We start from the raw sequence: 25,768 nt of genomic DNA on the forward strand, positions 1-25,768 counted from the left end.
TTAGGATATACAGAGTTTCCGTTTTGCAAAGTGAAGAATTCAGAAATGATGTTGATAGTTGGGTAACGTGTGTCCTTAAAAGTGGCCTAGATAGGCTGGGTACTGGTGGCTCACGCCTACTAAGGAGGCTGAGATCTGAGGATGGGTGTGAGAAGCCATTATCTTCAATTAACGAGCAAAAAGCCAGGAGTGACTCAAGAGGTAGAGCATCAGCCTCATCAGCCTCGAGCAACAAAGCTTAAAGGATAACTCCTAGGCCTTGAGGTCAGGCCACAATACGGGTGGCCACACACACACACACACACACACCTAGGAAACATCATTTCCAAGGACTTTATGGTACAGCCTCATTTGGCAGCCCCAATACAGGACTATTGTTATCCCCTATTTGAAAAAAAAAATTATGCTCAGAATAGATTTGCGGCTTTATTGCAAATGTTCTATGCCAGAATTTATAAAACAAACTAATAATAAGAAAACACGCTTTACAGCCGTTTACTACATATGAGTGGCACATAGAAACTGATCTGCCGAGAGGATTCGGTACTAGCCAAACCCAGGCCTCCAACCCACCCTGGGGTCTGCCCCGCCCCTCCATCGCGGCCAATCAGCGGCGAGCGCGGGAAGGGCGCACAGCCGCTGACGGAGCGAGTCGATCGGAAGACGCGGCCGGGCTAGCGCAGCGCGCGCTCGTCACCTTCTCCCGTCTGTCAGGCCGGTGTCTTCCGGGGTCGGCCGGCGGGACCCTCGCTCGTGAGTCTGCGCGGCCGCTGGGGCTCCGGGCTTGGCGGGGTGAGGCGCAACCCGGGGGGTGGGGGGTGGGCGGGGGAGGCCGCAGGCGTTCCCGGGCGGGGCGGTGACCCGAGGCCGCGGCCGGTTCCGGCCTGCGCGGGCCCGGGAAACGGCTGTAGCCCGCGCGCCCCGCGCGACCGCAGCGGACGGTGGACTTCGTTGGCTTTCGGTTATCTCTGAAGACTTGAGGGATCATTTCAACAAGTTCTCCCCGTCACGTCTCGCGGACTGGATGTCATGACTCTCTAAAGCTCCCCGCCCACTCGAGTGTGGAAAGTGAGGCGCTGCGTGCGCCCGCGTGCGGAGCGCGGCGGGGTGGGAGGCAGGGCCGGCGGCCCCGGCGCGCTCCCGAGACTCGCGCGCGCGCTCACTGTCGGGGAATACGTCCGAAGTAACCAGCAGGGTCGCAAGTTTGACGTCACCGCTCCAGGCGCCTGCGCGAACACGCGTGCGCGGCCTCGCAAACCTCTGGCTTCCAGACCAGCGCCGTTGTGGAGTCCGTGGGGCCTTGGTTACTTCTGCTTTCTACCACGGTGAAGGGGCTGAACTCAGAGGCTTCTTTGCGGGTTTCCGCTCCGCGGCTGGCTGTAGCCGTGCTGGTCGGCCTGGTAGTTTTTCCGTGGCTCCCCGCCCTCCTTCCCTGGGGTCCACCCTGACACCCCTAAAGGGAAAACGCCTGGCCACGGGTACTTCGCCCTGACCACTTACAGGCTCCGTGGGCTTTAGGTATATTCCTGCCTTTTCTGATGTACAACATGAAGATGCGCGTTTAGCGGGTTTTTGTGTGGGTTAAATGAGTGTGTAACAAAATATTAGTTACTAAAGTGTGAGGCAAACAGACGCTGGTGGCTCGAAGGCAGCCCAGGCTGTGAGACCACTTTCCAGTTAACCACCCCAAAGCTGGAAGTACAGCTGTGCCTCAAGGTCGTAGAGCACCATCCTTTAGCAAAAATCTAAAGGACGGCGCCCAGGCCCTGAGTGCAAGATTGATGTTGAGACAAGGCTTCCCATAGTTTCCTTGAACTGTGATTTTCCTGTCTCGACTTCTCCAGTGCTGGGATCACAGTATGTGCCCGTTACATCTGATTTAGAATGGTTACTTTTACTTTACACTGACCCCAACCAAAGTGATCATGGTGTTATGGGGGACATCTGTGACACTGTGATTAGGAGATTTGTTAGAAACACAGGATCTTTTTATTTTATTGTACAGATGCTGTACAGAGGGGTTACAGTTACAGGAGTAAGGCAATGAGTACATTTCTTGTGGAGCATTGTTACCCCCTCCTTTGTTTTTCTCCTATCCCTTCTTTCCTCTTCCCCCCCCTTCGCAAGTTGTAAAGTTCATGTCCAACATTGTCTCTTGTGGGTATCATTGTTGCACACACAGGATCTTAACGTTTACCTTAATTTGATATTAGAATCATTTTTATTTTTCCTGAGACCCGGTTTCACCCCCGCATGGCCTCATGCAGGCAAGCCTCCTGTCTCAGCTTCCCAAGTGCTGGGATTACAGGTGTGTTTCACCATGTGTTGTTTTCTTTGCTGTTGTTTTATTTACTTATTTTTTGGTCGGTTGTGGGACTTGAACTCTGGGCCTGGGCACAGCCCCTCAGCTCTTCAGCTCAAGGCTAGCACTCTACCACTTAAGCCACAGAGCCACTTCCGGTTTTCTGGTGGTTTATTGGAGATAAGATTCTCATAGACTTTCCTGCCCGGGCTGGCTTTGAACCATGATCTTCAGATCTCAGCCTCCTGAGTAGCTAGGATTACAGGCGTGAGCCATTAGCTCCTAGCTGTTTAAAAATTTAAAAAAAATTATCTTTAGCTGTACAAAAGGTTTCAATTCAATATATCTCTTTACATGTATGTTGTATCTTGATTATTGTCACCACTTCCCTCATTCTCCTCCACCCTCCTATCCCAACCCCCACAAGTTTCCTCAAGTTTCTTGGTTCCATTTTTATAGTATGTACATTGTACTGTGGCTGTATTTGCCCCTCCCATTTCATCTACCCTCCTCCCCTAAAGCTGCACATACAAAGTATGTTTCAGCATTTTTTTGTTTGTGCCAGCAGTCACTTGGCTTTTATCAAGTGGTGCACTATCACTGGAACCACACTTCCACTTCCAGCTTTTTATTAGTTAATTGGAGATAAGAGCCTCACAGACTTCTACCCAATCTGACTTTTAACTGAGATCCTGAGATCTCAGCCTCTTGAGTAGCTAGGATTAGAGGTGTGAGCCAGCAGCTTTCTGGTGTTCATTTTGTTAAATTGTTCAAAGAGACCAAAACTCACCTCTGTGTATACCATACTTTAGTCCATTTGATTGTATATACATGCATGTGTACCCTTTTGTTGTCCCTGAGCCTGACTTCATTCAACATATTTTTTTGTCCATTTCTCTGCAAGTCTTCCTGATGGATGAATAGAATTCTATTTCATATGTATATATGCCACAATTTCATGATTCATCAGTATCAGTTGTAGGGCATCTGGGCTGTTTTCATAACTTGGCTGAGGTGAATAATGCAGCAATGAACCTATATAGATGTGCCGGTACCTTTATTGTATCCTTTATTGTATCTTTTGGATAAATGTAGTGAGAATTTTACTTTTTAACAAAATACTCTGCAGGTTTGGATCCAGCTTTGATGGAGGGAGTTTGAGATCAGTTACAAGATGTGTCAGAGTTATAGACTTAAACTAGTTTCCAGGGGAATTTGACAGGAGAGCTTGAATTTTCAGCTGATTCTCACCTCTGATCTTCCATTAGTAATAAATTGCCCTTCTCAGTCTTGGCAAAATTTCTGCATCTGCTGATGATTATTGAAGAAAATAGCATAGTGCTTAATGGTAGGACTTTGGGGTGTGTGACAAGCTTTCCATTTATATTCTTTTTCAGAATAGGACATTGAATCCAGAGCCTGGAGCTCTCTGAGCAAATAAGCACTTGAGCTAAACCCCTAGTGACCTTCTTTGGCTTGTTTTCCAAATCTCCATTACCCTCACCCCAACATCCTCTCTCTCCCCCAACAGTGATACTCCTTTTGGAACAAGTCACTGTCTACTTAATACCATACCTCATCTTCTTGGGCTCAATTCCCCTTATATACTCTGTCATGTACATTCTAGCCTCTTAAGAATAAGGCTTCTCCCTGTTATTCTTTGTTTGTAAATCATTAATTAACTAATCCAGTGGCCTTATATCAGACTTTATTCTCTACTTCTCTGAAGTAATTGATATGACTAAAACTTCTAAAGTAAGCCTGTCTTTGGCTTTATTACCTTGTAGTTTTTAGCTTACTCTCTGTTGTTCATTCTTTCAAAGCTTTATTCCTTAACACTTGGTGGAGATTTTTTTGTTATTAGTTTTCTTTCTAATAAGGTCTGTTCAGTGTTTGTGCATCTCCAGGGCATGGCTGTGACGTTCGTATTCTTTTTTTACTTTTTTTTTTTTTTAATGATACTGGGGTTTGAAGGCTTGGAGCTACGTAGATAGGTGCTCTACCACTGAGCCAGGCCTCCAGTTGACTTTCTTTTCTTTTTCCTCCCCTCCCTTCTTCCTTCCCCTTTTCTTTTACTTTGTGCCAGTTCCGGGGCTTGAGCTCAGAGCCTGAGCATTGTCCCTGAACTTTTTTTTTTTTTGCTCAAGGCTTTACAGCTTGAGCCACACTTCCACTTCCGGGTTTTTGGTGATTAATTAGAGATGAGGGTCTCACAGGCTTTCTTGCCTGGGTTGGCTTTCAACCATGATCCTCAGATCTCAGATTCCTGAGTTGCTAGCATTAAAGGTGTGAACCACCGTCCCTGGCTTGACTTTACGTGTTTAAACACAAAACTTTAAAAGCTGTCAGTAGTTAGTTGAATTTATTAGTAATTTGATCAGTTCAGACTTTCATCATCATTTTGTTTATTGGCTCATTTTCTTGTTGTGGTCAGACTTTTTTCTCCCATTTTGAAGTTTTAACTTAGGGTCTTACGCTTGCCAAAGGCTGGCAAGCCTCCATCCAGCCCTGCTTTTTTCTGGTTAGAGATAGGATCTGTCAAACTTTCCTGCTCAAGTTAGCTTTGATCATCAAAGCTTCCTGAGTTCCTAGGATTACTGGTATAAGCCATCAGCACCTGGCTTCAAACTTTTAATATATGAACCTGGGTTGAAGACATTTTTAGTCTTTCATATCTGAAGAAATTGACAGTTTTCTAGGGTTGTCATAAAGTACTGTGGTATAGGTAGCTTGAACAACAAATTTTCCTACAATTCTGAGGGCTAGCAGATAAAGCAAGGTATGACAGGGTTGATTTCTTCTCAAGACCTATCTCTGGCTTGTCAGTGGTCATGTCTTCACATTGTCTTACCTCTGACTCGTGAGTTTTCAGATTTCTTCCTCTTAGAAGGGTACCACTCATCTTGGTCTAGGCCTGTTTTATGCACCTTATTATGATTTACTTCCCTAAAGATCCTAAGCCTGGGACCGTGGTTCATGCCTGTAATTCCAGCATTTGGGAGGTTGAGGCAGAAGAGTGAGTTTGAGACCTTCCTGGCTCTACAGCCAGACCCTGCCACACTCACAAACACCCTATCTCTAAATGTAGTCACATTCTAATGTACTAGGAGTTAGGACTTCAGCACATGAATTTTTGGGGAGGGAAGGAGATAACATTTAGCCTGTAACAATATAATAATTAGTCTTGTGCTCATTTAAAATGAGCACAATGTTGTCAGGCTCTCGTGGCTCACATATGTAATCCTTCAGGAGGCTGAAATCTGAGGATTCTGAGTGCAAGTCAGCCTGGCAGAGCAGTCTATGACTCCTGTCTCCAGTTAACCAGCAAAAAAACAAGTGGAGCTGTGGCTTAAATGATAAGGCAGCCAGTCTTGTGTGAAAAAGCCAAGTCAGATCTCTATGCCCTGAGTTAAAGCCCCAGTAATGACAAAAACAACAGAGAAACCTCTTGTTAAAATATGAAATATAACATATATATAGAAAAGTGTATAAAATATAAATGTGTATCCTTACTAGCACATTGTTACAAAGTGAAAATCCATGTGTTCTAAGAAATGAAACAATGTGCTGTCCCAGAGCCCTCTAGTACCTTTTACTTTGTCCCATTCGTGATCTCAGAAGTTTTTAGTATTTGCTATTAAGCATGGTGCTTGCTGCAGTAGAAATTTGATCTGATAAAGTAGCTTCCATTACTCTTATTTTTTGAGGTGTGTGTGTGTGTTTTGGGGGGGGGGTGCCCAGTCCTGGGGCTTGAACTGAAGGCCTAGTTGCTGTCCCTAAGCTATTTTGCTGAAAGATAGAACTCTACCACTTGAGCCACAGCTCCATTTTTTGCTTTTTTTTGCGGGGGAGGGGGAAGGAGTGGTTAATTAGAGATAAGAGTCTCACAGAGGGGCTGGGAAGGTGGCTCAGTGTTAGAGCGTTTGCCTTGCATGCTCGAGGCCCTGGGTTCGATTCCTCAGCACCACATAAGCAAAAAGAAAAAAGCCGGAAGTGGCGCTGTGGCTCAAGTGGTAGAGCACTAGCCTTGAGCTGAAGAGCTGAGGGACAGCGCCCAGGCCCAGAGTTCAGGCCCCACGACCGGACCCCCAAAAAAAAAAAAAAAAGAGTCTCACAGACTTTGCCTGCCCTGACTGCCTTCAAACCACAATCCTCAGATATAGCACCTGGCTGCTTCCATTACTCTTAAGAGCTTGTTAGCAGGTGCAGTTAGTAATAAGCTTTATATGTTAACAACATCAGCTCAGCCTACCTCTTTATCTTTGTTCCTCACCATATTCACTTTTACATTTACAATTTCTTTTTGACCTTGGGGATTTGTACTTGTTGAGCCTCCTTGTGTGGCTGGCACTCTACTACGTGAGCTGGGCCACCTCTGGCCCAGCTGTTTGCTTTTTATTTTAGAGATTACTATTTATTAAACACTTCATTTGCCAGCCATGGAACTGGGCATTGGGCTCGGGGGATGAAGAGGTTAGTGACGAAGGTGAGTTTAGATTTGGGTAAAGTGTTATCTTTGCACAGAGGAATTAATTCACTTAGTGCTATGGTTTTTGGCCTTGGCCAAACAATGGAATCAACTATGGTGTTTTAAAAATCTCAGTTACCGGGGCACCAGTCTTGAACATTGCTGACTTAGTTGGTGTAGAAAAGACTTCACACTAGTTGTTTTTGAAGTTTCTTGGGACTCCAGTGTGCAGTACAGTTGAGTGTTCCTTGTTAGTGGAAGAGACATTCCAATAAAGACTGTGTCACTGAGTGTGGTATTAAAAGAATACACAGGGTTCATAGGAGCACAGAGAAGTAATCTAAATTGCTTCCTTCATAGCTGGGATGACTGGTGAGTGCCACCACGCCCAGCTTTTATTGGTTGAGGTCTTACGAACTTTTTTTTGCTCCTACTGGCTTTGATGTGTGACTCACCTGATACCTTCCTCCTTTGCTAGGATTGCAGGCTTGAAGTCTATCTGGACATTTCATATACCTAGGATTATTTAATAGTATGGTCTCATGTGACACATGGCACATAATAGTTTCACACAGCATAACAGTTTTAAGATCCATTCGTGTATGGCATGATATAGGCACTTCATTCTCTTTTTATGGTTAAATCTATTGTATGGCTGTAGGAAATTTACCTGTTCATCAGTAGATGGACTTTCAGGCTGTTTATGCTTTTATGCTATTTTGTACAAGTTTTTGTGGGGACATATATTTTCATTTTTCTTGGGTGTATAATTAAGAGATGGGATGGTAGGACCATATTGGAAATACTTATTTTTCTATATCAATGAGAATATTGTTATATATGTATATTTTTATATGAGAATACCATTTTACTCCTTTTCTTTCATGTACAGTTCTTAGTTACTACTCAGAAAGGATTATCTTTCTTTGTTGTTGTTGTTGTTGGTTGGCTGTAGGCTTGAACTTGGCCTGGGCACTGTCCCTGAGCTTTTTCCGCTCAAGGCTAGTTAATGCTCTATCATTTTGAGCCACAGTGTCACTTCTGCTTTTCTGGTTGTTAATTGGAGATGAGAGTCTCATGGACTTTCCTGCCCAGGCTGGCTTCGAACTGTGATCCTCAGATCTTAGCCTCCTAAATAGTATTATAGGCTTGAGCCACCCTCGCCTGGCTACAAAGCGTTATCTTAACACTAGAAGTAGTTTTTATTATAAAACAGTTTATTTTAAATGGCTTGTTTTGTATTTCAACATATCAATTGTTTATAGCCTCATACAGGATGCTGTGTTTTCTGCTCCTTTGTGAATGTCTGTTTCTGGTAGCTGGTTATGCTCATGATGATGACTGGATTGACCCCACAGACATGCTTAATTACGATGCTGCTTCAGGAACAATGAGAAAATCTCAGGTATTTACTTATAAAATGCATGGTGTGTGTATGCGTGTTAGTGTGTAAGACATTTCAGTCCTGTGAGGAAATGCTCTACCTTTATTATCTCAGAGCTTATGAGTGTCATGTAGAAATGATTAGCAACCATGCTAATCATGCTAATCACGACATTCTCAACTGTAAGACATTTCAAATCCATGTGGTTAGTTATGTTTTAAATTGAACGTTAAAGTCCATCAAAGAGTAAGCTAATTTTTATTTTATTTTTTAGCATGTACATTTGAGACTTTTTGTGTGTGTGTGTATTCAAGTGAGAATGTAGCAAAATCTTAAAGATAAAAATTAAAATTTTAGTCTTTATTCACCAAAGACAGTTTTTACAGTTAAACTATGAAGAAATAAGATCTTAAAAGATTCATGTAATAAAATGTCTTTGGTCTGATTTCTTTTGCTTAGCATAATCATAATGTCTTTTAAAGCTTATGCTGTAATGTATATTACCACTGCATCTCTGCTTATTGCTGATAATGTACCATTTTTAAATTTTATCTAAATGTTAGCTGGCAGATCTTTGTATACTTTTTGGGTTGATACAATAATGCTGTGATAGACATTTTTAAGTTTTAGTTTTTACTATATTTAAGTAATTGTACAAAGGGGTTTCAGTCTAACAAATCAGTTTATAAGTACAATGTATCTTGATCAATGTCACCTCTTCCATCATTCTCCCCAAAATGTAATAAACATTTGCACTCAAAAAGGTAATAAAATCTATTTTGTTTTAGGTGAAATATGATATATCCGAAAAGAAGGATGTCAGTCCTGACTTATCAAATGCTGATGAATTATCTAAATGTTATCTCAGACTTGATTCTTTAATTTATAAGGTTAGATTTTTTTTATTCTTAAATTATTGTTTATATCATTTGTTTTACTGCCTTTGCTCTGTGAACTTTTTGCCCAGGTTGGCCTTGTACCATAATCCTTCAGAACTCTGCTTCTTCAATAGTTAGGTGTGATTACATGCAGGAGCTAGTGTACCCAGCCAGAATGACTTTTTTTTTTTTCCTGTTGATTGCAGGCTTGAACACAGGGCCTGGGTGTCCTCTCTGAGCCTCTTTGTGCTCAAGGCTAGCACTGTTACCACTTAAGCCACAGCACTGCTTCTGGTTTTTGAGAGGTTAATTGGAGATAAGAGTCTCCTGGACTTTCTTGGCTAGCTTGGGTTTGAACCATGATCCTCAGATATCCGCTGCCTGAGTAGCTAGGATTGCAAGTGTGAGCCACTGGCAACAGGCTTTTTTTTTTTTTTCTTCTCATGCTGGTACTTGGGCTTGAACACAACTCTGGGAACTGTCCCTTAGCTTTTTCACTTAAGGCACTCTACCACTTGAGCCACAGCTTTATATCTGACTTTTTGGTGGTTAATGAGAGATAAAAGTCTCCAGGACTTTCCTACCCAGGCTGGCTTTGAACTGTGATCTTCAGATCTCAGTTTCTTGAGTAGCTAGGATTATAGATGTGAGTCACACACTTAGCTCCAGGCTAGAATTCTTTTTTATGGGGGGAGGGGGGGGTCCGGTCATGGGGCCTGAACTCTGGGCCTGGGTGCTGTCCCTCAGCTCTTCAGCTCAAGGCTAGCGTTCTACCACTTGAGCCACAGCACCACTTCCGGCTTTTTTCTTTTTGCTTATATGGTGCTGAGGAATCGAACCCAGGGCCTCTGGCATGCAAGGCATGCGCTCTACCACTGAGCCACCTTCCCAGCCCCTCCAGGCTAGAATTCTTACATTAAATTTGAATGCTAACTAATGTTGAACTTACTGTATTTTACAGATTGATGAATGTGAAAAGAAAAAGAAGGAAGACTATGAAAGTCAAAGCAATCCTGTTTTTAGGAGATACTTACATAAGATTTTAATTGAAGCTGGGAAGCTTGGACTTGTGAGTATTTGGGCTTGTTAATCAGCATAGTGTGTACTTCCATTATTAATATTAGATAATAAAAAGAAGTGATAAAGGATTATTGTACTTTAGTAGAATACCTGCCTCGATCTTTCCTAAAAGCAGTTCCTTCAAAATGAAAGGTAGCAGCATGCTTTGCTATGGTTTACAGCAGACCACTCATCTTACCCCTTGAAAGTTAGTTTAATCATGTGTGTTGTACTGGGCCACTAACAGAGGTGAGGAGCAGAGTGCTAACCCTGCCCTCACCTCACTACTTCCTTTCCTTTCTTTTCCCCTTCCTCTTCCCCTTTCTCTTCCTCTTCCCCTTCCCCTCCCCTCCCCTCTTCTTTTCTTTTCTTTTCTTTATCCTGGGGCTTGAGCTCAGGGCCTGGGCACGAGCTTCTTTTTTGCTCAAGGCTAGCACTCTACCTTTTGAGCCAGAGCGCCACTTCTGGCATTTTCTGTGTGTGTGTTACCAAAGAATCGAACCTAGGGCCTCATGCATGTTAGGCAAGCACTCTACCACTAAAGCCACATTTCCAACCTCTCACTACTTCTTGTCTACCGTGTCTATGCTTTTTTTTTTGTATGTGTACACCAGAATTTTTGTGTGTGTGTGTGTGTCAATTTTGGGGCCTGAACCCAGAATGTGAACATAGTCCCTTTTTTAGGAGCACATTTTTAAGCATACAGATTTTCCCTCTTATCACATATGTTACCAGGATTGATCTAGGGTTGGGGGCCAAATCTTTGTGGAAGGAGTTAGATGAATAACTTAAGTGTGGCTTATGCCACCACACTTGGCTTGTAAATTTTCTGATTTAAGTCTTAGAGCTGTGTACAGAGTGGAACAGAGCCTAGATGAGGAAACGGATGGAGCTAGAAAATACTTAGGATAGAGATTGAGGCTGAGGATGCTGCTCAGTGGCATGCTGGAAGCGGTAACTTTCAGTCGTCAGTACCATAAGGTGAGAGGAGAATTTGGACATAATCCCCAATTAAAAAAAAAAGTCAATGATAACATTGTTATGCTTTCTGAATATGTAAAGTTTTTTATATTGGTTCTTTAAAAATTATATTTACAGCCGGGCGCTGGTGGCTCACGCCTGTAATCCTAGCTACTCAGGAGGCTGAGATCTGAGGATCGCAGTTCAAAGCCAGCCCGGGCAGGAGAGACTGTGAGACTCCTATCTCCAATAAACCACCAGAAAACCAGAAGTGGCGCTGTAGCTCAAGTGGTAGAGCGCTCGCCTTGAGCTGAAGAGCTGAGGGACAGCGCCCAGGCCCAGAGTTCAAGCCCCACGACCGACAAAAAAAAAAAAAATTATATTTACTCTTATAAAAAATAGAGTGCTTATTTGTATTAGCTATTGTTTATAATTTGAACTTCTTTTCATTTTAGGCTACATGAAAATTTTATACCCAATGACAAGTCATAAGCAATTGTAAAATTTAGATGCAATCATGATTTGCAGATTTCATATTGATGAACTTAACTAGTCACTAAATTAATTAATTAGTTTCTGTCGGTAATAGGGCTTGAACTCTGGGCCTGGATGTTGTCCAGCTCTTCAGCTCAAGACTAGCACTCTACCACTTGAGCCACAACTCCACTTTCTGGTTTCTGGTGGTTAATTGGAGATAAAGAGTCTCTCAACGTTCCACCTGCGCTGGCTTTGAGCCATGATCCTCAGATCTCAGCCTCTTGAGTAGCTAGGATTACAGTTGTGAGCCACTGGCGCCCGGCTACATTTATTTTTTTATTTCAAAATCAATACTTGAGGTAATTTTGTGGTTCATCCTGGGCACATGCAGAGTGGCCAAAAGTTGGAATTGGCTGATGCCCCATTCCCAGCGGAACAAGGCAGTGACACTCCTGCCTTCTCATTTCTGCTTTAGTACTGCAAACCATTGTATTTTTCAGCTGTATTTAGTGTGATTGATTTTCTGCTGTCTTCACTGTGCTATTTTCTTCATACTTTGGAGGCGGTGTATAGTTGAAATGCTTTGTAATGTTTCTAGATATAAGTCAGTGACAGTTTGCCTTACAGGGAAGATACCTGCATTAGCTAAGCTCTGTCAGATTGACTGTTGGCTGTGGTTTAATGGGAGTAAATCAACAATATACATTAAATGTCACAGATATACATACATACAAAATTATATAAAAGTATCAAGAGCAACTGTAGCTAGAGCAACATGTAGCAAGAGTCAATTGTATTCTAGTAAAATTTGCTGTGTCTCTCTTGTATAGAGTTCTCTAATTTTCTTGTTTCTTTTTTGTTGCCTGTCTTGTGGCTTGAACTCAGGGCTTTGGCACTGTCCCTGAGCTTTTATGCTCAAGGTTAGAGCTCTACCACTTTGAGCCACAACTCCATTTCTGGATTTTTTTGGTGGCTAATTGGAGAAAAGAGTCTAATAGACTTTCCTGCCTGGGCTGGTTTCAATCTGTGATCCTCAGCTTTCAGCCTCCTTAGTAGCTAGAATTACAAGCGTGAGCCATTAGCACTAGATTATAATTTTAAACCAGTTTTCACAGATACCATCTTTGGTTTTTATGTTGGACCTGAAGACACATAGTATTTTGTATGTGTTTTCTAAAATGTGTAAAATATTGTAATTGTACTTATTTCTCTCCTTTGCTGTATTGGAGTAGCAAACAAATGATATACTTAGTTCCAGACTGGCTTTTAATGCTTCAATGAGTATTATAATAATAAAATTCTCCTTTCTTTTGTTTGGTTTTTGGTAAATTTAATTCAGCCTGATGAAAACAACGGTGATATGCATTATGATGCTGAAATTATCCTTAAAAGACAAACTTTACTAGAAATACAGAAATTTCTCAGTGGAGAGGAATGGAAGTCAGGAGCCTTGGATGATGCGCTGAGTGATATTTTAATAAACTTCAAGTTTCATGATTTTGAAACATGGAAGTGGCGATTTGAAGATTACTTTGGAGTGGATCCATATAATGTGTTAATGGTAAGATGAGATCATTTTTTAAAATGGTTTCACAGATATTTTTGTTTTTCACATTGGTTCATTAGACATGTGTATATATTATTTTATTATGCACATAAAATATAATCTACACACTATTTACCTTCCCTTTTTTTTACAATTTTTTTTTTACAATGTTTACCACAAGAGCCTGTATTTAGTCATTTCAGTGATGAACAGACAGTGAAATCACACACATGATTTTGTGTATTTGAGTCCTGTTGTTTGGCTGATGGCTGGGGTTTTCTGGCAGGTAGGCTGGCTTGCCGCTGGCTGACTCTGCTTCTATTTTCAGGTCCTTCTGTGTCTGCTCTGTATCGTTGTGTTGGTAGCGACTGAGCTCTGGACGTACGTCCGGTGGTATACCCAACTGAGACGAGTGTTCTTCATCAGTTTTCTCTTCAGTTTTGGATGGAATTGGATATATTTGTATAAGGTATTGTATAAGTGGAGCCTCAAAATAAGTTTTAGGATTATTATTTTTTTTATTTTCAAGTCTGCAATAAACACTAATCCACATAGAGCAGTCTTGCCTCAGATGTGGGTGGAAGGCAGCAGTTGGAACTTGTCAGCCATATGCGGCTTGGGGGTTCTGCTCTGTAGATACAGACGTTATGAATATGAGGGCAGCTGCACTAGAGATCATTTACTCAAAACCATCCAGAGCAAAACACCATTTCACCATGAATTACAAAAATGGGAGAGAGCCGGGCGCCAGTGGCTCACGCCTGTAATCCTAGCTACTCAGGAGGCTGAGATCTGAGGATTGCAGTTCAAAGCCAGTCCCGGCAGGAAAGTCCATGAGACTCTTACCTCCAGTAAACCACCAGAAAACTGAAAGTGGCGCTGCAGCTCAAGTGGTAGAGCAAGAGCTGAAGAGCTGAGGGACAGCACTCAGGGCCAGAGTTCAAGCCCCACAACCGACCCCCCCCCCCCCCAAAAAAAAAAAAGGAAGAAATAGTCATTTAATTTGGATAGCTGTATTTCAAGTACTAAAAACTGCTTTTAAACTAATTTTTCAGTGGTATAAGTCATATTTAAACTAATTTAAAAATCTTTAATTTTTTTTATTGTAAAGGTGATGTTCAGAGAGTTTATGGTACATTTCTTTTTGAACAGTGTCACCGCTACCCTTGTTTTCTCCCAGTTTTTTCCCTCCCAGTCCCACTCCCCTTCAAGTTGTATAATTTGCAGCATAGTTTTTTCTTTTAACAGTGTCTAGTGAGTACTACTGGCTGCAATAAAATCTTTAATAAGTTTTCTTTCATAATTATGTACAAAACAGGCAGTTATACTTAATTCTTTATCCTTGTTGCACTAAGACTATGCTTAGTCTTTTATGTCTTTAAAAAGATTATACATTTCTAGTTGGTACAGTGGCTCACAACTGTAATCTTAGTTATTTTGGAGGCAACATCTGAGAATCATGGTTTGAAACCAACCTGGGCTGGCTTTTTTTTTTTTTTGTTGGTGGTATGGCTTGAACTCTGGGCTTGGGCACTGTCCCTCAGCTCTTCAGCTGGGGTGAATGTTCTACCACTTGAGCCACAGCTTCACTTCAGATTTTCTGGTGGTTAGTTGGAGATAAGAGTACCACGGAGTTTCTTGCTTTGAACCTCATCCTCAGATCTCAGCCTCCTGAGTAGCTAGGATTACAGGTGTGAGCCACCAGCACCGGGCTCCAGGCTGGCTTTTTTTTTTATCTCCAATTAACTATCCAAAAGCCAGAAGAGGTGCTGTGGCTCAAGTGTTAGAACCCTAGCCTTGAGCAAAAGCTCAGGGACAGTGCCTAGCTCTGAATTTATTAAGCCCTAAGACCAATACACAAAAAAGATGTTTTGTTTTGTTTTGTTTTTGGTCAGTCATGGCACTCGGACTCAGGGCCTGGGTGCTATCCCTGAGCTCTTTTGCTCATGGTTAGTACTCTACTACTTTGAGCCATAACTCTGCTCCTGGTTTCTGAGTAGTTAATTGGAGACTAGAGTCTCACAGGGACTTTTCTGCCTGGGCTGACTTTTGAACAATGATCCTAAGATCTCAGCCTCCTGTGTAGCTAGGATTATAGACGTGAGCCACTGGCACCTGGCGGGAAAAAAAAAAATCTTCTTTTCTGTTAAAAATCTGTAAACAATCTGATTTGTATGAATGGTAGACACTTTGAGCTGCGGTTTTGGGGATGTGAAGACAGAGCCTTCTTCTCAGCAGCCTTTCATAGTTCCCTTTTCATATTGGCCAGCTAGCTTTTGCACAGCACCAGGCTGAAGTTGCCAAGTTGGAACCATTGAACAATGCGTGTGCTGAGAAGATGGATTGGATTGGAAGTCTCTGGGGTAAGGAGTGTTTATTTGTTCCTATTCTGAATAGAATTTCTGAGAATGAGACAAAATAGTAGTTGTAAGGAAAATGATGAAATGTAGCTTTCTATGAATCTTTAAAGAACATGCAGCCAGGTGTGGTGGTGTAAGCTTATAATCCCATCTGCTTTTGAGGCTGAGGTGGAAGGATCACAAATTTAGAGACCAGACTGGGTGACTTTATGTCTGAAAATAAAAAAGGGCTGGGGATGAGGCTCAGTGGTAGAACTCTTACCTCCCATATATGGGTCCCTGGGTTTGGTCCCCAGCATTGCAAAACCTGATAGACTAAAAAAAACTTTAGAAACCTAATAAAAGTAACTAAAACCATGCAATAGGATTTTTTAGACTTTAAAATCAGTAGCTTGGTGGTTCATGTAACATCATAAGGAAGAAATAGAGAGCATGTATGTGCTGGCTCTGATGTTGGCCCTCCTCCATCAGACTGAAGATCCTGTACCCGCTTCAGTTTGTTTACCTGGCTCTTAGCATTTTGTAGGCCACAACAGAAGTTTACTGAAGTGAATGAATATGCAGCTAAACAGGCATTTAGCTATCATCTCCTTATATTGACTTATGAGATCTTGCATTATATCTTTACTATAGATTTTTTAAATAAAGGAAAAATAATGTTTTTTAAATTCTAATGTTGGCCATGTAAGTTGTCTGTATTTACATCTATAGACAGCACTAGAAAGGATTTAATGTTCAAAAACACCTTATCAATACAAGTCCATAATAACTGACCAATAGTGTCTTAGTAGGATCTACAAATAGATCCCAGGATTCAGATTTTTTTTTTTTTGGGGTCCAATCATAGGGCCTGAACTCTGGGCTGGGCGCTGTCCCTCAGCTCTTCAGCTCAAGGCTAGCGCTCTACCACTTGAGCCACAGCGCCACTTCTGGCTTTTTTCTTTTTGCTTATGTGGTGCTGAGGAATCGAACCCAGGGCCACAGGCATGCAAGGCAAGCGCTCTACCACTGAGCCACCTTCCCAGCCCCAGGATTCAGATATTTTTAAGACTTGTGAGAATGAAACCCTTTCAGTTTGGCTTCTTGACTGCCTCTTGTACAGATTAGTTTCAACTGCACATAAGACTGGCTTAGAAAAATTAGGACTCATGATCTATTTTCTTATAAAACTGCTCAAATTGAAATTTTCTTGAGAGAATTGTAGATTCCAAGGCAGTTATTAGAAATAAGGCAGAGCCGAACCTTTTCCCCACATCCCCAGTTGAAGCATCCTGCACAGCTACAGTAACCCTACAGTAGCATCTCATATTTCCCACATTTGACTTTAGTCATTTGTGCATGGAAAAAAACTGCTTGTGCTAGGGGCACTGGTGGTTCATGCTTGTAATACTACTACATAGGAGGCTGAGATCTAAGGATTAATGGTTTGCAGCCAGCCTGGGCCAGAAAGCCCATGAGACTCTTATTTCCAGTTAACTACCAAAAGAGCCAGAAATGGAGCTGTAGATATAGTGGTAGAGCACTAGGCTTGAACAACAAAACCAAACCTCAGGGATAGCACCCATGCCCTGAGTTCAAGCTCCGGGACTGGTACCAAAAGCAAAACAAAACAAAAAAAAAACCCCATAAAACTGTAATCATCAACTTTTTAGAAATCTTTGTAAAATAGAACTTTTTGTTTTCCTAAGAGTTGTATAATTTGAATAGATTTTTTTAAATCATGAGTTTGGACATGAAAAATATTAAAAATCAGCACTATTAAAAACCAGCATTACAGGCTCACACCTGTAATCCTAGCTACTTAGGAGGCTGAGATCTGAGGATCATAGTTCAAAGCCAGCCTGGGCAGGAAAGTCCGTGAGACTCTTATCTCCAATAAACCACCAGAAAACTGGAAGCGGTGCTGTGGCTCAAGTGGTAGAGTGCTCGCCTTGAGCTGAAGAGCTGAGAGACAGTGCCCAGGCCCAGAGTTCAAGCCCCATAACCGACCCCCCCCCCCCCAAAAAAAAAAAAAATCAGCATTACAAGGGTCTATTTAAAACTTAAAATAGTTGAAAATTGACTAATAGATGGGCAAGGAGGGTAAAAATAGTTTCATTTGGAAATTAATTACAGCTTTTTAAGTTCTAAAAGTGATTCTGTGTTTTGTTTCTTTAACTAGAAATGTTTAGAAGTTCAGTGACCTATAAAGATGACCCATGCCAAAAATACTATGAGCTCTTATTAGTCAACCCCATTTGGTTGGTCCCGCCAACAAAGGTATAATGTATTTTGTACATATTATATAAGCATGTCAAAAATCCCTTGCATTTATAGAAGAATGGTTAAACTTTTGAAGTATTTCACTAATAATAAGCCTTTATCCTAGAAAAAAAAAATACTTAGCTGGGCACTGGTGGCTCACGCCTGTAATCCTAGCTACTCAGGAGGCTGAAATCTGAGTATCCAGCCATGCAGGAAAGTCCGTGAGACTCTTATCTCCAATAAAAACTACTAGAAAACTGGAAGTGGTGCTGTGGCTCAAGTATGAGTAGAGCGCTCGCCTTGCGCTGAAGATCGCAGGGACAGCGCCCAAGCCCAGGCTACATAATGAGACTCTGTCTACAATAAAAAAAAAAATTGGGGCATATGGCAAGGGTAGTTCACTTGGCCTAGCATGTATGAAGGCTTGGTCCCTAGCCTCACTAAAAAATAAATAAATAAAAATTAAAAGTGTGTATAAGCATTTCAGTTTCTGTAACATAATGTTAGCCTCTGCACAGTGAATTTTGGCTTGTTCTGTTTGTCTCAGTCCTTTGAGGAGAAGCTTAAGTTGCTTTTATCTTTTGTTTTTAGGCACTGGCAGTTACATTTACCAACTTCGTAACAGAGCCCTTAAAGCACATTGGAAAAGGAACTGGTGAATTTATTAGAGCACTCATGAAGGAGATTCCAGTGTTACTACAGATTCCAGTACTGATAATCATAGCATTGGCTGTCCTGGTTAGTATCTAAGCACTATAATATTTAACAGAATGTAGGAGAAAAGGAAAATCTAGAATTACTAGGTTTTTTTTTTTTTTTTGATATTGTAAATCAGGCCAAGTCATGCTTGCTGTTCTGTTTTAAGCCAGGATCTTGCTATGTAGCCCAGGCTAGCCCTGAACCTGTTAACCACTTGTCTCTACCTCCCAGATGCAGGGATTACAGGCATGTATCACCACACCCAATGGTACAAGAAAGTGATTTTTAAATGAAATATTTATACTTATGTATTATTACTTTAATAAAAAAGTGGTTCTCTATAGGTGATAGCAATGATTTAGAATAACCTTTTTAAATTTATTTTTTAAAGCTAGTAAATCAGTATGCAGGAAATGGGTTCATTACTTCCTCTTTGAAAAAAAATAGGCCTTCCAATCGGAGTTATGACATCACTGAGAAAAAAGAGTATTAGATTAAAAATAGAATGAGAATGTGGAAGGGAAGGGGTACTGGGAACAGTATGGGGGATCCAAAGACATTTATTAAAGTGTTGTTCATTGCCGGGTGCCAGTGGCACGAATAATCCTAGCCATGCAGAAGGCTGAGATCTGAGGATAGTGTTTCAAAGCCAGCCTGGGCAGGGAAGTCTGAGACTCTCATCTCTAATTAACAACCAGAAAACTGGAAGTGGAGCTGTGGCTCAAGTGGTAGAGTGCTAATCTTAGGCACAAAAACTCAGGGACAACATTCAGGCCCTGAGTTGAAGCCCCAGAACCTAAACAAAAGAAAAAATATTGTTCATCATTCATCCATCTTCTGTTCAGCAGTTTTGTTGTTGATTTTTACCTGTTATTCAAAATTCATTTGCCACATCAAGAACCCATATGTGCCATGGGAAATTCTCCTTAAGGATATAAAATTCAGTATGCTTTATTTACTTTGAAATCATTCATTTTTTTGCTTTTCAGGATCCAATGATTCATAAGTATATATTATGTGACATTAGTTCTATAATAGTTTACTCTCTAAATTTGAAACTTTGAACAAAAGCTTTATCATTCCTGTTTGTTTTTGACATTAAGTCACACTATGTTGCCTCAATTGATCTTAAAGTCCTGAACTCGAGCCAGCCTCCCGCTTAAGCCTCCCAAGGCTAACAGACTGCAGGCATGCACCATCCTGCCTGCGTTCATTATTTCCTGTTGCTTCATTCTATCCCTAAGGAATGTTAAGACTGATATGTTGCTTCTGTCTTCTAATAGTGCTTAACTATAGTTCTATTATACTTTCATCGTTTTGATCTTAGAGTCCCTTTGCTGCCTTAAAAATTGCAGACTACAGTGAACTCTTATTTATGAGATCGATGCTCCAGTTTACCACATTAAATTGAGAAATTAAAAAAAATACAAGTACAAAGTCATTTGCCTGAGCTGTCAGCCTCAGGGTTACCGTCACTCCTGAGGGAGTGAGAAATAGGGTCGTCATATGATGAAGTTTCAATTGGAAGTCAGGAGTCCTGGCTCACATTTGGCAGTGCTGCTGCCTAGCTTGTCCCATAGAATGTGAAAATCTGTTGAATTTTAGATGTAGCTTAAGTCAACTTTATGTTTGTAAAAAAAAAATCTGCAGAACATTTGCATGGTGACATAATTTTTAAAAATCTTAAGCATTTATATGATATAGATATCATATTTTGATATGATATATAAATACTGAGAAATTACTGGATTTTTTTTCTTTTTTCTTTTTTTTTTTTGCTGGTCGTGGGGCCTGAACTCTGGGCCAGGCGCTGTCCCTCAGCTCTTCAGCTCAAGGCTAGCGCTCTACCACTTGAGCCACAGCGCCACTTCCAGCTTTTTTTTTTCTGCTTATGTAGTGCTGTGGAATTGAACCCAGGACCTCATGCATGCAAGGCAAGCACTCTACCACTGAGCCACCTTCCCAATCCTACTAGATAATTTTAATTCCTTCTCCCCCACCTTCCCCCAACAGGGCTTGAACTTGACCTCATACTGTCACTTAGTTTGCTTGCTCATGGCTGGTGCTCTGCTACTTGAGCTGAAGTTTATCTCTGGTCAGGTTTTTGCTGGTTAGTTGAAGAGAGAGCCTTGTAGACTTTTCTGCTTGGGTCAGCTTTCCCCTCCTTCCCTCCAGTTCTCAGCCTCCTGAATAGCTAGGATTATAGGCTGAGCCTCCAGAGCTCAGCTGGAACTAATTTAAATTTCGAGACCTCAGACTGCTCTTGTTATAAATTCCATAAAAACCTGTGTAGCTGATTGAAAAGGTACTGTTGAATAGAGTAATATATTCAATTTTATTGCTGTCCTAGCCTGTATTCATCAAAAAAAGAGGTCTTTAATGAAACAAAATATTTTTGTTTATACTTACTAATGAAGATGGCTTATAAGTGAATTATAAGTCATCCATTAGGTCCTCAGTGAAACATATTTCTTTTCCTTTCAGAGCTTCTGCTATGGTGCTGGAAAATCAGTTAGTGTGCTAAGGCATTTCAGTGGTCCTGAGCGAGACCCTCCCCAGGCACTGCCGCCAGGTGACAGACAACGACAGAAGGAAATTGATTATAGACTCCGTGGTGGAGCAGGTGATGCAGATTTCTATTATAGGGGTCCAGCTGGCTCCATTGAGCAAGGCCCTTATGACAAAACTTATGAGTATAGAAGAGATGTTTTGAGACAGAGAGATGTTGACTTGAGATTTCAGAGTGGCACCAAGAGCCCTGAAGTGCTCCGGGCATGTGATTTACCAGACACCGAGGCACAAGCTCATCCCGAGGTAGAACCCAGCGTAAGTTGGCAACTGTTTATTTTGCTGTCCATTTGTCATAGGGCTGAATGCTTCTTAGCTACTATTTTTGTTCTTTTACCCTTCAGCGTTACTCATATCGTATCTCTGCCTTTTTTGGTTTTAATACAACTTCCTTAGAAGAAATAGAATTAGATTCAGTTTCTATGTTAAATACTATTTAACTGTATTTTGTTACAACAGAGGGTATTCCATATGAAATTTCATAGTAAGCTAGTGAAGATTATTGTAACATTCTGCTTTTGAGGTGCTCAGGAAAGGCCTCCGTGAAGGCCTTGCACAGGAAAGAATGGCAGTACAGCTCTAAAGACCCACTTTGGATGAAGAGAGGAAGGATCAGAAATCTTGCTTGCTCTATTTCTAGAATTCCTGTAATAGAAAAGCCTTGGATATCATTGGCTGGAGACTGTACATTTTGTCTGCAGAACACTGCAAGAGTTTTCTACTACCACTGGTTATTTAAAGGGATATTTCTGTTTGAGAAAGGAATTGGTATTGTCATTTGTAAACCTTTATTTATTTTTTTGTTGGGAGTGGGGTTTTGAACTCGAAGCCCTCAGCTCCAAAGTAAACCTTGAGAAAAAGAAATTATAAAATTTCTTGGCATGAAGTTTCTTACAGAAATAACAGATATGGGGGCTGGGAGGGTGGCTCAGTGGTAGAGTGCTTGCCCTGCATGCCTGAGGCCCTGGGTTCGATTCCTCAGCACCACATAAGCAAAAAGAAAAAAGCCGGAAATGGTGCTGTGGCTCAAGTGGTAGAGCGCTAGTCTTGAGCTGAAGAGCTGAGGGACAGCGCCTAGCCCAGAGTTCAGGCCCCACAACCGGACCCCCCCCCCCCCAAAAAAAAATAACAGATATGTAAAAATACATCCATGTATCCAGAAAATCTGAGTATGTTCCTTTCTTTCGTAATTATTGCCTGCCAATCACCTCAAAAACCTTCTAGTGACTTCCTGACTCAGCTTGAGGGGAAAAGAACTTGCTGCCCTAGTGGTCCTTGGCCTGCCCTGCCCCAGATCCCCCATCTCACCCATCATCGCTCCCTCTCCATGCTCCCTCCACCTCAGCCACGAGACTTCCTTGAACTCAGATCCTTGGTACTTGTGTACTGTCTGGAAGGCTCTTGATCTATATAAATGGTTCGTACTTCCTCAGGCCTTTACTTGTGACTTCTCATGATAGTAACTTTAATTTAAACTGCTGTCTGACCCCACTACCCTACCCCACACCAGAACTTAGCTTTCTGCTTTTTCTGCATAGCTCTTAATTGAGTAATTTATCAAACTCTAGTGAATTGTCTGATTTTCTCCCCAAATGAAGTATAAGTTCTAGTGAGAGCAGATTTTGTGTTTTGTTCCTGTTGTATCTTCAGTACTTAAAACTTGATACATGTTCAGTAAGTATACGTTGCAAAATTAGTCCCATCAGACAAGAAGAGTTAGCAACAGTATTGCTAACCTGTACACACGGCATCCTAAGCTTGGTCAGCCATGTATCCTCATTCTTCCATGTACAGTTGGGTGAGGTTTAACATTTGTAATCCGGCAGTGGAGCCGGGATGTAAACATGGTAAGAATTGGTTGATTATGTTTCATTGCTAAACCTTCAGATTTATGTTCATAGTAAAAATATACTTCTGTACTTTATAGCATAAATCACCTATTTTGGATACAAAACCCAAAGAGATTGGTGGAATCCCAAGAGAAAGCACCCTGTTGGAACACAGCCAGTCTGCTAAGATTGTCCCTGGCCAGGAGGCATTAGGGCCTATGGAAGACCCATCTGCAGAAGAAAAGACCCAGACCCAGCTGAAGACTGAAGAGACCCAGACCCAGCTGAAGACTGAAAAGATCCAGACCCAACTGAAGACTGAAACTGAAGGCAGCCTGCACAGCCCAGCAGGAACTTTAAGTGGGAAGGATCCCATTGGCAACCCATGTGGCTAGAGGAACACAGACACAGGCCCACCTCTGAAACCATCATTGCATTTTGTAAAGTATACTTTTTTTGTTATTGTTGTTGGTTGTGGGGCTTGAACTCTGGGCCTGGGCGCTGTCCCTCAGCTCTTCAGCTCAAGGCTAGCGCTCTACCACTTGAGCCACAGTGCTACTTCTGGTTTTCTGGTAGTTAATTGGAGATAGGAGTCTCACAGACTTTCCCGCCCGGGCTGGCTATAAAGTATACGCTTCATGCATCCCAATAATATTTCGTATACTTCAAAGGTGCCAAATAATCACTAATAATTTCACTGACAATCAGAAGTAACACACACACACACACACACGACTGTTTACTTTTATTCTCTGTAGTATTAAGATACGTTCCTTCAAATTTTGAAGTGTCAGTCTTGGAGTAGGAGCTCATAGAATTTATTTTTTTTGTCGGTTGTGGGTCTTGAACTCTGGGCCTGGGCACTGTCCCTCAGCTCTTCACTCAAGGAGAGCACTCTACCACTTGAGCCACAGTGCCACTTCCAGTTTTCTAGTGCTTAATTGGACTTACCTGCCCTGGCTGGCTTTGAACCATGATCCTCAGATCTCAACCTCCTGAGTAGCTAGGATTACAGGCATGAGCCACCTGGCAGAATTTACATTTCAAAATGAATGTTATGGCCAGTATAATTTTAGATAAAGTGATGGAATTAGGAGTTAAATGAAGAAATTTTACTGTTATAATAGGCATTGATAGGAACCAACTAACTGTAGTGAGTATTGCTTACGGAAACTCTGTAAGCCCAACTTTAATTAAAATAATTTGTTCTACATTAAATTCAAAGTTTTTCCAATGTAATAGATAATCAAGAATTATTTTTAAAGAAACTCACTGAACTTCATCTCTGTATGCATACATCTCTGTCTGTGCGCAAATGCAAAGTACCCGTTACCAACATCAGTGCAGCTGGCAGCTGTTTGTCAGTTTGTATGTGGGTGGGCCACATACAGATCACTGTGACTTTGCATAGCTGTTACGGGGCCTGCTTCCTTATACCTTTTACTTTATGCCTTAGAACTCAATTACTAGAAAAGTTTATATAACCTTAAGTTTTCCAGCAGTTAACTTTTGAGTATGACTTTATTTTTTCCCCACTAAATGAGTCATAGACTTTTTTTTTTTTGGGTCCGGTCGTGGGGCCTGAACTCTGGGCCTGGGCGCTGACCCTCAGCTCTTCAGCTCAAGGCTAGCGCTCTACCACTGAGCCACCTTCCCAGCCCCGAGTCATAGACTTTTTAAGACCTGTTTTTCATGTTGCTTAGAATTCTAGCAGTGGACACTGTTAGATACTACGATGGCTTACAGCTTATGTCTTGGCTTTCTGAAGTTCTAATTTTTTATATAAAGGAAAACAACATTTTTCTTAACCATAGATTAAGGATTTTATATTCATTATTTTCCAAGTCTTTTTAGAAAATAAATTATGTTAATTTGCATATAACCTTTACCTTTGATATCAGAAAAGATTATGTCATTTGTGACATAGCAGGCATGTAACAAATTAATGAAAGGATGAACACAGCTTAGCACAGATTTGTGAACATTATGCATATAAAGTAGTTGTCCCTGCAGACTGGTCCTATTCACCATTGATAGATTAGTTTGCTCCCAACGTGGGAATTCTGTTGTGAGTCATGATCTGACTCAGAAAAGGAAATGAATGCCATGTTATTGACTGTACTACAGTGGTAATAATGTGTAATAGAGTTCTCAGTTAACAGTAGTTTGACTCTTTAAAAATATTTTAAATTTCATCTTTGTATTCTTTTATTACAGATACCATTTGGGAATTTGCTTTGACAAGCTAGCAAAGCAACATGTTACTGTTATTGAATGATTACAGCAATTCAGGGAAGACTTTAAGTAAATTGAATAAACATATCAAGGCCAGTTCATTGCCTGAAGAGAGAGTTAAGTTTAGCCAGTGTTGGTTACTCACATTTAATGTTTATGTAACATCTGTTTCTAAGAAAATCAGAATGGGGTAGATAGCTGTCAAAAGAAATGTTTATGTTAAATGTTTACAGGGTGTAAGAACCACTGTACACAAAAATAAACACTTATTTTTTACATAGCTATATGGTATATACTGTTTGCTTATTCTTACATAGCTATCATTTGGTATATAATACTGCATTTGCCTAATGCATTTGTTGTTGTTTTGCTGGTCCTGGGGCTTGAACTCGGAGCCTGGGTGCTGTCCCTGAACTCTTGCTCAAGGCTAGCACTCTACCACTTTGAGCCACAGTGCCACTTCCAGTTTTTTAGTGGTTAATTAGAGATGAGTCTCACAGGGACCCTTCTGCTTGGGCAGGCTTTAAACTATGATCCTTAGATCTCAGCCTCCTGAGTAGCTAGTTAGGATTATGGGCATGAGCCACTGGTGCCCAGCTGGGTTTTTTTTTTTGTTGTTTTGGATGATTGTGTTGTTTTTTAATGTACTGGGAATTTAACTGAACCTAGAGCCTTAACTTGCAAGGCAACTGCTAGATCACTTAAGCTACACCTCTAGTCCTTGATAATGTGTTTTCTTATAAGTCCCTTACAACATAG

General features: G+C 41.3%; 1 protein-coding gene across 3 annotated transcripts; it reads left to right on the forward strand.

Annotated features, from left to right (window-relative positions):
• Positions 1–484: 484 nt before the first annotated feature.
• Clcc1 (chloride channel CLIC like 1) lies at positions 485–25,289 on the forward strand. 3 transcript variants are annotated; one of them, XM_042683901.1, is made up of 12 exons: positions 485–753; positions 8,036–8,175; positions 8,943–9,044; positions 9,994–10,101; positions 12,868–13,089; positions 13,403–13,543; positions 15,344–15,437; positions 17,596–17,693; positions 18,270–18,416; positions 20,862–21,203; positions 22,873–23,214; positions 24,992–25,289. In XM_042683901.1, the coding sequence occupies exons 2-11, from the start codon at positions 8,047–8,049 to the stop codon at positions 23,167–23,169; spliced, it is 1,680 nt and encodes a 559-aa protein (XP_042539835.1). In that variant the 5' UTR covers positions 485–753; positions 8,036–8,046; the 3' UTR covers positions 23,170–23,214; positions 24,992–25,289. The 3 variants fall into 3 exon arrangements, 2 of the variants coding, with proteins under 2 accessions (XP_042539835.1, XP_042539823.1); XR_006147992.1 differs by having other exon boundaries at positions 677–753; positions 22,873–23,219; XM_042683889.1 differs by having other exon boundaries at positions 749–792.
• The last annotated feature ends 479 nt before the right edge of the window (positions 25,290–25,768 follow it).

This window comes from Dipodomys spectabilis, unplaced genomic scaffold, assembly GCF_019054845.1.
Source record: "Dipodomys spectabilis isolate Male_0828 unplaced genomic scaffold, ASM1905484v1 ptg000002l, whole genome shotgun sequence".
Taxonomy (NCBI): Eukaryota; Metazoa; Chordata; class Mammalia; order Rodentia; family Heteromyidae; genus Dipodomys; species Dipodomys spectabilis.

What these genes read in the sequence shown, in the direction of transcription:
- Clcc1 (XM_042683901.1), top strand. Translation starts at nt 8,047, where the DNA reads ATGCTGTGTTTTCTGCTCCTTTGTGAATGTCTGTTTCTGGTAGCTGGT. An exon ending in AAGCTGGGAAGCTTGGACTT is followed by an intron (nt 10,102 to 12,867) that starts GTGAGTATTTGG and finishes AATTTAATTCAG; the next exon opens with CCTGATGAAAACAACGGTGA. An exon ending in TCATAGCATTGGCTGTCCTG is followed by an intron (nt 18,417 to 20,861) that starts GTTAGTATCTAA and finishes TTTTCCTTTCAG; the next exon opens with AGCTTCTGCTATGGTGCTGG.